Source organism: Dreissena polymorpha, chromosome 11, assembly GCF_020536995.1.
Source record: "Dreissena polymorpha isolate Duluth1 chromosome 11, UMN_Dpol_1.0, whole genome shotgun sequence".
Lineage (NCBI taxonomy): Eukaryota > Metazoa > Mollusca > Bivalvia > Myida > Dreissenidae > Dreissena > Dreissena polymorpha.
In genome coordinates, this window is record NC_068365.1 from 84,888,363 (window position 1) to 84,902,955 (window position 14,593).

The 14,593-nt window shown below is 36.1% G+C and overlaps 1 protein-coding gene across 1 annotated transcript in view; it reads right to left on the reverse strand.

The window, feature by feature from the left end:
- Positions 1–1,524: 1,524 nt before the first annotated feature.
- The window catches only part of LOC127849995 (inositol 1,4,5-trisphosphate receptor type 1-like), a 162,446-nt gene continuing 149,377 nt past the window's right edge, over positions 1,525–14,593 (reverse strand). The window contains 5 exon segments of the mRNA XM_052382729.1: positions 1,525–1,614; positions 3,699–3,788; positions 3,790–3,876; positions 7,721–7,807; positions 11,359–11,437. Of these exon segments, the coding sequence (XP_052238689.1) occupies positions 1,525–1,614; positions 3,699–3,788; positions 3,790–3,876; positions 7,721–7,807; positions 11,359–11,437 (433 nt within the window).

A 14,593-nucleotide genomic window follows, 5' to 3' on the forward strand; every position in this document is an offset into this window, starting at 1 on the left:
TAAGTTCTTGATATAATTGTGATCTTATATATTGTATCAAGTTCTTGATGGTTGAATTATGCTTATCAATGTATCATAGAGTTCTTGATGTAATTATGATATCATTGTATCAAGTTCTTGATATATTATGATATCATTGTATGACGTTTGAACAAGAGCTTTGTTACAGACAAAACTGTGGTCCCCAATCTGGTAAATGTCTGACTTAGGGATGGGCAGATAGACAGACAAGACTGAAATAAGGTGAATATGAACATAGTTCAATTCTAACAATATTGTCCTCTATCACAAACACACGCGTTTCATCAACCTATCATAAATGCTTTTTAAGTTGTTGCAGGATCCCGATTTAAGTTTTCACTTATTTCTGTAACCAAAGTAACACAATTCTGTCACCATAAGTTTCATCAAGCTAATTTTAATTGTTTATAATTTATAACAGGATCCATAATTAAGTTTTCAATTATATATGTACCCATAGCATCTGAAGCCATACCAAAAACAATTTCTGTCTGATGAAAAAAAGAAGAAATAAAGTGCATATTCCACATTATGTCCTTTTTTAGTTACCATGATTTCATCAAGCTTAAGAACATTTGAGTAATTTAATGTTTCAATTATGTCCATAACCATAGCAACCAGAATTTTTGTCTGACGAAAAAAAATCAATAATGGGCATATTCCTATTGGTGCTCTATTCACATACAAAGTTTTATTTGAGGGGCATTTCTCTAGAATCAGCTTAAGAAATATTTGAATATATTTATTCAGGTCTTCTGGTTTGAAATTTCTTATACATTCTTTTGGCTATGAAATAGGTTAAAAACCTAGGTAAGATGGCTATGCTGAAAAAAACTTTGCCTATTAGCTCATTTTATTATGTAAAAAAAAATGTATCAAGTATTAATGAAATCCCTTGATGTATTTCTGACAAAATGTATAATTATAAAAAAATCTGGCCTGACTCCAAAATGATTAGAGATTTTTAGTTATTTTATAATTTGAGCTAACAACTAAAGCATGGAATAAAAAGAACAGGCAACATACGAGAGAGCATTTGACAATTTTCTCAGCCAGCTTGTACTTCTCATCAGGATCGGTTTCCTCAGGTTTGATGAAGATGTTGATGTGAGCTTGGAACTCTGGCCCAGGGGAAGCTCCTCATCAACCTTCCACCTCCGAGTAGGCTATAACCATAGCAACAACAGAGTCTAGAAATAAGAGATGTTAATCTCACAGCATAGGATGAGTTCTCAACTGCAAGTATGCTGCTTAGGATAGGCTCTGTAGAAAAAAAGCAATCTTATGTTATTAAAATCCCCTGCAAAAAGTTAATTGTGTGACAGACGGACAGATGGACAGACCGACAGACATACAAGCCAATTCTATATCATTCCGCTTTGGCGGCTATAAAAAGTAATAATTTAAACATAACCACTTACGGGCATGGCTCGGATAGCCAATCTGTGTCTGCCACATCATTTACCCCACCATAAGCCAGTTTCATGTTTTCGGCAAGTACGTTCAGTTTGGCGGTTGAATGTCTTCCTCTCCCTCGTAGCATTCCTCATAGCTGTGGGGCAGAGACACGTAAAAATTGTACTTAGCCTTGCCCTGGGAAAACGGGGTTTAATGCCTGTGCATAACTGTCCGCTTTTATTGTATTTTTCATTTAAAGAAAGTCTCAATTTAGAGAAAATCTATTTCAAAGGAAAGTGTTTGTCCCTGATTTGCCTGTGCAGACTGCCCCGGCTAATCCGGGATGACACTTTATTTACATGCATTAAGCCCCTTTTTTACAGAGTGAGACTCATATATATGATGCTATGTGGAATATTACGCTGTATATAATGTTTTAAATACTCCAATAAATAATCTGACCAAGGCTTGCACAGGGGCGAGATTAATAGCTTAAATTAAAGGATTCAAGATAAAAATAAAATAAAATCAGTTGCAACCAAAAAGCGAATGTCTGCAGCGCCAACACTTTTCAGCAAGGACAAACCTGTCAATGGAAACACAATCATTAATGCTAATTGAGAATTTATCACTTTCTTAATTCTTAATTGACATGACGCCTTATCTATGATCGCTCCGCCCACTAAAATTGATCCACCAATCAGCAATCGATTAATTGGGCGCACTCGTTAGCAACGACCTGTCCGCCATTTTCTAGACAAGCTACATGTTTAGGTTCACTTTTATTCCGAGTTTCTTTTGTTTTCCTCTTTAAAAAAACGATTAAAAATGGTTAAACGGTGTCAATGGGGATAATGTAACTCGGACAATCGATATCCTGACAGATTAGTTGTTGACATTGAATTTATTCCTTTTTCCAAAGCCGAAAAAAGATCTTGAGAAGTGTAAGAGATCGAGGAGCTCGAATGCCTAGATCTCATTTTTTAAACGAGTTTCGTTTATTTTTGTTTGGATTAAAAAAAGGAAATGAAATATGGCAAAGACGGTGTAAAAGGGTTAATGCAACTCTGACATTTGGTATCCAGAAAGATAAGTTAGATGAATTAAATCTATACCATTTATTTCACAAACTTGAAATGTCATATAAGCAATAACTAAGCATTATTACTATGTATTCTGTCACGTGTGCATGTAAAATAATGAGAATTTTGGTACCCAATTGTGTAACTTTACGAAATACCCGTTAAAAATCGCTGTTTCTGTGTGTGTCAGAAACAAGTGAAAACCATTTTGTTATTATTTTAATAAAAACGTATCGATAAATGCTATTGTAAAAGAGTAATTATTACTGATATTAGTTAACCAATAAATTGCAGTAACTTCGGGGAAGTCGGGTACCCTGCGCAAGCGTCTGATATTGGTAGCCTTATTAATTTATAATAGCCTGACCATATTCCATTTCGTACAACGCTAATTTTATATCAGACCATGTTCAAACTTACTGTGTTGTTTTTGCGCTTTAAATTAGAGTGATTGATAAATGTCCCATAAGCAATGTTTAATATGATTAATATCACTTTTATACGCAATAACATGTGGGATTGAGGGTACCCACCCGGCGTCAGAAAGCGCGTAAAACTTCACCGAATACCCAGTTATAAAGCGCTGTTTCGTGTCAAATACACGGGTAGGGGGGAATGTTTCGGTAATAATTTTGTTAATAACACGGGTAAATACGGGTGAAGTTTTATTTTATTGCAAATACCACCATTACAGGTAATAACGGGTTCGATTTCGGTAAGCGCATAAGCTTTTGAGAGCGTGTTTAATGTACCCATTTACCCGTTATAAATAGCTGATGTTCTCTTTAATCGTATATGTTTGCATTTGCAGAATAACTAAATGGCAACAAACCCCTTTACAAGTGTAATATGGTGTTAAACAAGTCCATAAAATCATCCAGAATATCGCCGTAAATCTATATGTAGTCGATAGGCAAAGAAGCCATTTAGGTGTAAGCTTGTCTAGGTTTTCTTCACGCTGAGCCACGTGATTAAGTGGGCGAAGCGATCACTGATAAGGCGTCATGTCAATTGGGGCATGAATTAGGGCCTTAAATTTCAGTGCCACAGAAACCCCAACACATTTTCTGCTTCATTAAAAAAAAATTAACGCTATTGCTGAAAAAAAGTGCAGAAAAACTCCCACTTTTACTGCTTTTCACTGATACAAAATACCACAGAATTGATCCCTATTTATTTCCAACCCTTTTCAATTACCTTGCGAGCTTCACTCCTGACATCCTGACAGTTGACCCCATTTCCGTATTTCTCTTGGAACGCCCCCATCTCCTCTGTGTCGAGTGTTGAGCGCAGAGAACAGCACACTTATGCATGACACCAGGCTCTGCATCTGATGCTCGATACTCACCAGGGGCGACAACACGTTCAGGAACATCTGGTGGACAAGGAGAGAAGTAGCTAGTGTACATTGGGACAAACTGTTAAACATGCGGCTGGTTAACTGTTCAAAATGCGAAGAATAAACAAAGTGAACTCAGTGCTAAACAGCTAATCATGAAAGAGAGGGAAGAATAGGAACAGTGAACTTGAGAATAACTGTTAACATGGCATAGAGATAGAAGAATAAGAAAAAGGATTTGTGGGTCTAATCTGTTAAACATGGGGCTGTAAAACTGTTAAGCATGGGGCTTTTAAACTGTTAAACGTGGGGCTATTAAACTGTTAAATATGGGGCTATTAAACTGTTAAACATGGGGCTTTTAAACTGTTAAACATGGGGCTATTAAACTGTTAAAACATGGGGCTGTTAAACTGGTAAACATTGGGCTATTACACTGTTAAACATGGGGCTGTTAAACTGTTAAACATGGGGCTATTGGATTGTTAAACATGGGGCTATTAAACTGTTAAACATGGGGCTATTAAACTGTTAAACACGGGGCTATTAAATTGTTAAACATGGGGCTATTGAATTGTTAAACATGGGGCTATTAAACTGTTAAACATGGGGCTATTAAACTGTTAAACATGGGGCTTTTGAATTGTTAAACATGGGGCTATTAAACTGTTAAACATGGGGCTATAAAATTGTTAAACATGGGGCTATTAAATTGTTAAACATGGAGCTGTTAAACTGTTAAACATGGGGCTGTTAAACTGTTAAACATGGAGCTATTAAACTGTTTAACATGAGGCTATTAAATTGTTAAACATGGGCTATTAAACTGTTAAACATGGGGCTATTAAACTGTTAAACATGGGGCTATACAACTGTTAAACATGGGGCTATTGAATCGTTAACATGGGGCTATTAAACTGTTAAACATGGGGCTATTAAATTGTTAAACATGGGGCTATTAAATTGTTAAACATGGGGCTGTTAAACTGTTAAACATGGGGCTGTTAAACTGTTAAACATGGGGCTATTAAACTGTTAAACATGGGGCTATTGAAATGTTAAACATGGGGCTGTAAAACTGTTCACATGGCAGAGTGGACAATTAGCAGTGATCTTGAGGCAAAAGTGTCAAAAATGTAAGAGATAGAAGAATTAGAAAAAATTTGGAGAAAAACTATAAAACATGGCAGAGATAGAAGACTTTGAAAAAGGGACATTGAGGTAAAACTGTTTAACATGCAAGAGATAGACAAATAAGAAAAATAACCTGGGACTAAACTGTCTAATATGCGAGAGATAGGCGAATGAGAAAAAAACTAAGGGTCAAACATGGCAGAGTTGAAAATTAGCAGAGTGATGTTGGGAGCAAACAGTTTGATATAAAAGAATGTGAAAAATAAGCAAAGGAACATGTAGCCAAGCTGTTTAAAATGCCAGAGATATAATAATTTAAAATAGGAACTGGGGGGCCAAACTGTTCAGCATGGCCATAGTGGGAAGAACAAGCAAATTGGTAGAATTAATAACCTCGTCAAAATACTTCTGGACACAAATATTTCTGGACCGATGGACAAAGCCAACATCATCTTTTTATCATTTTATATACTCATACCAAGTTTCAATTAAATCTGTCAAAGCACTTCCAAGATATGGCTCCGGACACACAAAAATAGAATTTTTTCAAGATACAAAGGGCCATTACTCCGTTATTATCCAATGGTGTACAATGCCATTTGGCATGCATCATCCTCTTATCAATATATATACTCATACCAAGTTTCAGTGAAAACCCGCCAAAGCACTTCCAAGATATGGCTCCGGACACAAAAAAAGCATTTTTTTAAGATACAAAGGGTCAAAACTCTGTTATTTACAGCTGGTGTACAATGCCATTTGGCGTGCATGGCGTGCATCATCCTCTTATCCATATATATTCTCAAACCAAGTTTCAATGAAATCCGCCAAAGCACTTCCAAGATATGGCTCCGGACACAAAAGTGCTGGACGGACGGACAGAAAGACGGACGGACGGAAGAACGGACAACGCCAGAACAATATCCCTCCGCCTTTGGCGGGGATAATTAGCAAAGTGTATTTGTAGCCAAACTGTTAAACATGGCAGAGTGAGAAATTAGCAGATTGATCTTGGTGCCAACTGTTAAAAATATTAAAGTCAGAAAAATAAGCAAAGTGGACTCAACCGCTAAACATGGCAGAAATCAAAGATGAAGAATAGAGATCTTGGGGGAAACTGCTAAACATGGTAGAGTAGGAAAAATAAGAAAAGTGCACATAGGGCTTAACGGTTAAACAGACTGTCGTGGGAAGAATAAGCAGAGAGAACTGGGGACTAAAACATTAACCCATTTATGCCTAGCGTCTAGAAAAAGGCCTTGGCAAACAGCGTAGACCCAGATGAGACGCCGCATGATGCTTAAAGAAATTTTCTGTAAGAAATAATCTAAATATAGAAATAATATTACTAGACATTCCTAATTTTGGAAATAAATCGATCCACTTTAGAAGGATGGGAGAGTTCACTAGGCATAAATGGACTAACAGATAAATTTGTTACTGCACTTGAACTAGGATAACCTTGGTTCAAACAATTCCTTATTAGCCACATAATAAATAGAATATTGCCAATGGGAACTAAAACTCCACATAGGTTTATAAACATCTCACAACGATCTATGATACAAAGATTTTCCACTCAACATATGATTATAACTTAGGATTACACATACAAGATTTTCACAATTAGAAAAAAACGGACTAAATCCATGTGCATCAAGTGTCCACCCAGACTATAAGTGCAGTCCACTTCAGCAAATCAGGGACAAACACTTTCTGTCTAGACTGGGTTTTTGTTTAGAAGAGACTTCCTTTAAAGAAAAATTCTATAAAAGTAGGAACGTGTCGTAATGCGTGTGCAGATTGTGAAGGCTAATCTGGGACGATACTTTAAACCACATGCATTAACCCTTTGCATGCTGGGAAATTTTGTAGTCTGCTAATATGTCGTCTGCTTAATTTCTAAAATTAGCTTTTCTTTGATTATTTTTCAAAGAATACTATCAGAATAGCAAACAGTTTGGGTCCTGATGAGACGCCATGTTCTGTGGCATCTCATCTGGATCCAAACTGTTTGCAAAGGCCTCACCAATTCCGTTCCAGCACTGCAAGAGTTTTGGCTGGTTTTCCCATAGCGCGGATCAACCAGATAAACTGATTTAGACAATAAACAACTGATTAAAGAAAAAACAATTTCAATACAAAGACTACATTGTATTACCACTTTGAGAGACATGGAGAGGTAAGAATTTTATCTATCACACCATATAAGCGTGGCAACTTCAGTGCACAAATTTGACTGGTTCATTAACCCATATGGTAAATGCCTGCAGTGAAAGAAGTTTGATTAATGAGTTCTGAAAAAATAAGCTTGCCATCTATATTCCTTACATGTGTTCTTTAAACCCTAATCAATAAAATATTACACATCAGAACTAAATATATTTCCTTGGAAAAACCAGTACTTGGTGTCCAGGAAAGAATCTTAAGGATGATCCGTTTGTGGGATCAATCCAAAGTAAAGTCTCAAAAGTTTAACAGATAATTTAACCCTTTCCCACTTAGAAACAAAGTGAAAATGGCAATGTGCGAACAGCAACTCACAGTCTGTTCAGGTGTTATGCTGTTTGCTGCTCATCAGTATCTAAGGGTTGGAAATGAAGCCTTTAAAACTTGAATCTAGTAAAAAAAAAAGGTATTCAATTAGATATATTTTTCTAAAGGACTAACAATTAAGTGCAAATAACAATCCAAGTGGTAAAGGGTTATTCTTTCAAGATTTGATGGTGCATTAACTGGTTGGTACCTCAAACTTCTTTGCCAGCAAATCAATGTTGGCGGGCTCTGAGGGGTGGCTGGCCAGATCTGGCTGGTAGTAGTTGCGACAAAACACCTGAAAACAGCCACCATCAGTCAAGAATATCCATGCACTATTGCAGTGTGTTTTTTGACCATTGTGGGAATGGGGCCGGGTCCCTTTGTATTGGGTAATATCGCACCCTTTTGACTTAAAATTGGGAAATTGATGCTGTTGTTTTTTTGCTTACATGTACTTATACTTAAACATTGATAATCAAACAGTCTTCACAATAGTTCATTTTATCCACTAGCCATTCGGGCTACGGGAATGGTGAAGACAAGTAGCCCAGCAGCAAAATTACTAGCCCAAAGTAAATTTGTTAAAATATACATCCTGCTAAAGGGTTTCATCTTTCAAAAGCAGATAATCTATTAAAAAACAAAATTGTATCCAGGGTATGTTAACTGTAAAGCCTATTGCAAAAACAATTGCAACACAATATAACAAGTCATGGTAATTATGTCCTTTATTAATCATAACTCTTTAACATGTGATAAACAACATCTTCGGTCATCTCATCATCACTGCCATCCTGGAGATCCTCTTCGTCAGAAACGATATCCTGTAAAACAAGCAACCCGATAGTTGTTTTCCAGAAGTTTACTTGACAAGTGAAGGCATAGATGGCATACTTTTATCATACATATTGACTTTTTTCTTATGTTGTGTTTTTAAGCATAGCTTTTTAAACTCTGTCTTACAGAAGTAGCTTCTCCTTCATCACTGATTTTTAAACACTTTTCTTGACATTCACGTTTCCGTGATTTTGCATAGCCATTTGTTGACTTACGATCAGTTGTGGGCAGTTTCTTGCCAGGCTTCGCTCCAGCTATGTATTTAAGCATTATGCAGCCTTACACGCGTAGAGACTTACAACTTTAGAAATAAACACACACACAAGGTTACAAAGTAAAACGATATTTATTCCGGAAATGCAAGCAGCGGACGTCGATTGGTTTACTTCGACAGTATACATAAATAAACATATCAGCATGACGTGTGCCAATAGTAAATAACCAGTCTAAATTGTTCACCACGTGGCCTGGTTTACGACTCAAAAATGAATGTATGGACCAATCGGAACGCGTTTAAATCTCGTATTTGAGGTGAAGTTGAACGAAGTTCTGTCGGAAATCTTCGCGAAGTACTCACAAATAATGACGTTTATCAAACTTAAAAATGTAAACAATATTGATACACGGAATTTCTACTGGCCCGACAGGCGTACCATATGTCAATTTTAATAGAACCGAGCTAGAATTTACACGCCCAGGCTGCCGGGCTTGCGCTTATTTCGCAGACTGATCAAAGTGATTTCAATATTATATTTTCTTAGGTCCAATTTTTAGAGCTGGATTCAGTGATGCATGACATGCTTAGATTCATTAAAAAAAGTTTTCTTTTTTCGAAACATTCAATTCCGTTTTAAAAGGTCCCATTTGAGAAAAATATATGCTTTTTTCCATTGGAAATGGGCCCTCCTACTGGATCCAAATTTGAACACAAACAAGGGCTGTTTGTAAAACATGCATGACCACCATATGGGCTGTCCGTTGTAGTGACAGCCATTTTGTGAATATGTTTTTTGTCACTGTGACCTTGACCTTTGACCTAGTGACCTGAAAATCAATAGGGGTCATCTGCCAGTCATGATCAATGTACCTATGAAGTTTCATGATCCTAGCCTAACTTAAGTTATCATCCGGAAACCATTTTACTATTTCGGGTCACCGTGACCTTGACCTTTGACCTAGTGACCTGAAAATCAATAGGGGTCATCTGCGAGTCATGATCAATGTACCTACGAAGTTTCATGATCCTAGGCATAAGCGTTCTTGAGTTATCATCTGGAAAACATTTTACTATTTCGGGTCACCATGACCTTGACCTTTGACCTAGTAACCTCAAAATCAATAGGGGTCATCTGCGAGTCATGATCAATGTACCTATGAAGTTTCATGATCGTAGCCATTAGCGTTCTTGAGTTATCATCCGGAAACCATTTTACTATTTCAGGTCACCATGACCTTGACCTTTGATATAGTGACCTGAAAATCAATAGGGGTCAACTGCGAGCCATGATCAATCTACCTATCAAGTTTCATGATCCTAGGCATAAGTGTTCTTGAGTTATCATCCAGAAAACCATTTTACTATTTCGGGTCACCGTGACCTTGACCTTTGACCTAGTGACCTGAAAATCAGAATGGGTCATCTGCGAGTCATGATCAATGTACCTACAAAGTTTCATGATCCTAGGCATAAGCGTTCTTGAGTTATCATCCGGAAACCATTTTACTATTTCATGTCACCATGACCTTGACCTTTGACCTAGTAACCTCAAAATCAATAGGGGTCATCTGCGAGTCATGATCAATGTACCTATGAAGTTTCATGATCGTAGCCATTAGCATTCTTGAGTTATCATCCAGAAACCATTTTACTATTTCAGGTCACTGTGACCTTGACCTTTGATATAGTGACCTCAAAATCAATAGGGGTCAACTGCGAGTCATGATCAATCTACCTATCAAGTTTTATGATCCTAGGCATAAGTGTTCTTGAGTTATCATCGGGAAACCATTTTACTATTTCGGGTCACCGTGACCTTGACCTTTGACCTAGTGACCTGAAAATCAATAGCAGTCATCTGCGAGTCATGATCAATGTACCTATCAAGTTTCATGATCCTAGGCATAAGCGTTCTTGAGTTATCATCCAGAAACCATTTTACTATTTCGGGTCACCGTGACCTTGACCTTTGACCTAGTGACCTGAAAATCAATAGGGGTCATCTGTGAGTCATAATCAATCTACCTATCATGTTTCATGATCCTAGGCCTAAACGTTCTTGAGTTATCATCCGGAAACCATTTTACTATTTCGGGTCACCGTGACCTTGACCTAGTGACCTCAAAATCAATAGGGGTCATCTGCGAGTCATGATCAATGTACCTATGAAGTTTCATGACCCTTAGCCAAAGCGTTCTTGAGTAATAATCCGTAAACCACCTGGTGGACGGACCGACCGACCGACAGACCGACCGACATGTGCAAAGCAATATACCCCCTCTTCTTCGAAGGGGGCATAAAAACACACACTGTATTGCTGGGAAATTGTATTGCTTGATCCAAAATTTGCATGTGATATACTGAGGTAGAACTTCCTATTATTAAATTGAGCTAGAATGAAATTTCCAAATTCAATCGGATTATCATCGAACTTGTATTGTTTGACCAAATTTGCATGTGAAATACTGAGGTATGAACATTCTATTATTTCATTCAGTTTAAATAAAATTTCCAAATGCAATCAGATTATCATAATTCTCACATAACAATTACATTATACAGTTGTTCTTGAAATATAATACAAAACAAAACATTTCAATACATTAATTCATTATTTCAACTGCATAACCTTTTGCAGTAATCAGGTCAGACAATAGTCTATATATATGGTACACATGGATATTTACCCAAATAAAGCAACTGCAAGAGTCCATTGACATCTGGCATTTTTTGCTAATTACTAGCTATTTCATTTTATGCTTATCTGTTGCGGTATATTCAAAAAGCATTACCTGAAGGAATGGCATGACAGCATCAAACAAGTAGTGTAGGGAGCCTCTCATCTGCTCAGACCGGTCTACACCTCTCTCACTAAAATAATAGTCACAAAGTCAGTCATACAGGACACAGCTTATAATACAGTCAGTCACAAAGGACAAAGCGAATAATACAGTCAGTCATACAGGCCAAAGCTGTTAAAACAGTCAGTCATACAGGACAAAGCTTATAATACAGTATGTCATACAGGGCACAGCTTATTATACAGTCAGTCAAACAGGAAATAGCTTATAATACAGTATGTCATTAAGGGCAAAGCTTATAACACAATCAGTATTACAGGACAAAGCTTATAATACAGTCAGTCAAACCTGACGAAGATTATAGTACAGTCAGTCATACATGACAAAGCTTAAAGAACAGTTAGTCATACAGGGCAAAGCTTATAATACAGTCAGTCATACAGGGCAAAGCTTATAATACAGTAAGTCATAAAGGACATAGCTTTTGATACAGTCAGTAATACAGGACATAGCTTATAATAAAGTCAGTCAGTAAGTCATACACTACAAAGCTTATAATACAGTAAGTCGTACACTACAAAGCTTATAATACAGTCAGTCATACACGAAAAAGCTTATAATAAGTAATTAATAAAAAACAAAGATAATAATACAAGTCATACAAGACATTGCTTATAATACAGTAGTTCATATCGGACAATGCCTATTATACAGTCAGTAATGCAGGACATTGCTTATCATACAGTCAGTCATGCAGGACTAAGCTAATAAAACAGTCAGTCATACAGGACAAAGCTTATAATACAGTAATTTATACAGGAAATAGCTCATAATACAGTCAGTTATACAGGAGAAAGCTTACAATAAGTCAGTCATACAGGAAAATTAGCTTATAATACAGTCAGTCATAAAGGGCATAGCTTATACTACAGTCAGTGATGCAGGGCAAAGCTTCTAACAGTCAGTCATACATTACATAGCTTATACACTATGTCTAGCGCAATTTCTGCCATCCACATCCCATCACTGTGATTCAGCCCAGAGTGGACAATTACTATCTCACCACGATACACCGTTGAACACGGTGATTTCGCCGTGGCGAATTGCGGTGTCAGTCTCGGCGTTATCGGGAAATTGATCTCACGGTGGACCACCGCGGTCTAGGTGGTTCGTGGTGAAATACATGTGCAACAACAACATTATACAAATGTACGGTCTGCAGTATCGAAATGTACATGTTCATTCACATTGCAGATCGTATAATGTTGTTTTTTAAACTTTGTATGTACATGTATTACATGCACTTCATAATAAAATCAGAGTTCAACTATTTTCTCTCGTGTTTGCCCTCTTTACAGAATCACTGACATGTCTTACATCGAGCGTAAGTATAGTTTGCATTTCATGCTTCAGGTTTTGTTTCAATTGTTTCTGCATGAAGTTTCCCTTGTTGTTCTTAATTAAAGATTTGTTTTGTGTTAACCTTTTGAAAACCCTTGCTCGTTTGTGTACATATATAGCTCGCTAATAATAACATAAATACATTTTACATGTACATGTTATTTGATATCAGACTATTTTTGTGATTTCCTGTTTCTTTTGTTACATGTATTGGATCGAATAAATGTACATGTACAAATTCGAGACATGCTCAGTTAAGTATTAAATTCCACGATATTTTAATATCATAGTCATGCGAAAAGATCAGTTGTCATGTTGGTGAGTGACTATTTGTATACCTGTTCTTTGTTCAATAACAAGTTCATTTTGAAACATTAACTGTATGTAAAATAACGTAAAAAAAGAAATCGTAATATTATGGTAAATATCCATTTACTTATTGTTTTACAATAATGTTGTGCATTGAGCAAATACAATGTATATCAAATTTATAAAGCATCGATAAGAAGTGTTGTTAAGAAATCGCGGTGAATTTAACAAGTCATAATTTCACATCTAACTTTTTAAAAACTGTTTTACTCTTTTATTTCAGATACGACCAAACATATGGTTTTCGGAAAATAATGAACAAAGTAACAACGCTGACGAGTTTTTAATTATTAATATTATAAACATGCATTTAAATACTGATTATGTTATAAGTATGATTTTGTTATACATGTATATGTGTGTCTATTTATTGTACATGTGCCGTATAACAATACAAATAAAACGCTTGTTTTCTTACGAAATAATGATGGAGAATGTGATGTCTACATCCATTTACTATATCGAATAATATGGAGAATTTGATGTCTACATGAATTTTCTTTATCAAATAAAATGGAGAATTTGTTGTTTACATTTATTTACACATAACAGAACAGATGGTATTTGAACGCATCTTCTCACTTATGTCGGTATTTTCTATTACAATCAAAACAAATATTCACACTCTCATCTACTCGATAAGACGACGATATAATTTGATATAATTAGGTTAATTGGTAAATAAAGAAACTCTAATTTGACTTAAACAGAAACTAATTACCAATTAACAGATCTTTTATAATAAATAAAGTAATTATCAACTCTACATGGCAGTCACTAAAATAGTCAAAATCAAATTACACGTAACATGTTGATATGTAATTATTGGCAAGCTATACGTGCACAAACGGAAAGCATTTCCGAAATTTTAACAAAAACAATTCTTTAAAGGGGCCTTTTCACAGATTTTGGCATATTTTGAAGCTTGTCATTAAATGCTTTAGGTGTACGGAAGAAACCCCCTTCGGAAGAAACCCCCTTCCCAAAAAACGGCATAGCGGAATAAACCCTCTTTCATATTTTGCATATCCGGAATAAACCCCCTCGCTAGTTTTGCATATGCGGAATTAACACCCTTCCATAGCGGAACAAACCGGCCTTCCATAAAGAAAGAATTATGCAAGTTTTTGTAAAATATTTTGTAATACGCTAGCAATTCTTACGACACAGGAACAGTTACTCCGATCTTAATAAAAAGACAAATGCTTCGGTTATTGTAGGTAAATATGTACGTAATATCGTCGTCACGATCGGCGCGGGGCGCTAATTTTTTGTTTCTGCATTTTATTAAATTCGTCTTCAACGTAAAATAAAAACTTGCCTATGTTGGGTTATTGTAACATATTTTTATCAATATAGTACAATATAACACATATAAAACTCCTATAATCTCAGTTTAACGAATGCAAGTAAAATTCACACGACCATCTAAGCATTATCAAGTTGTTAACAAACT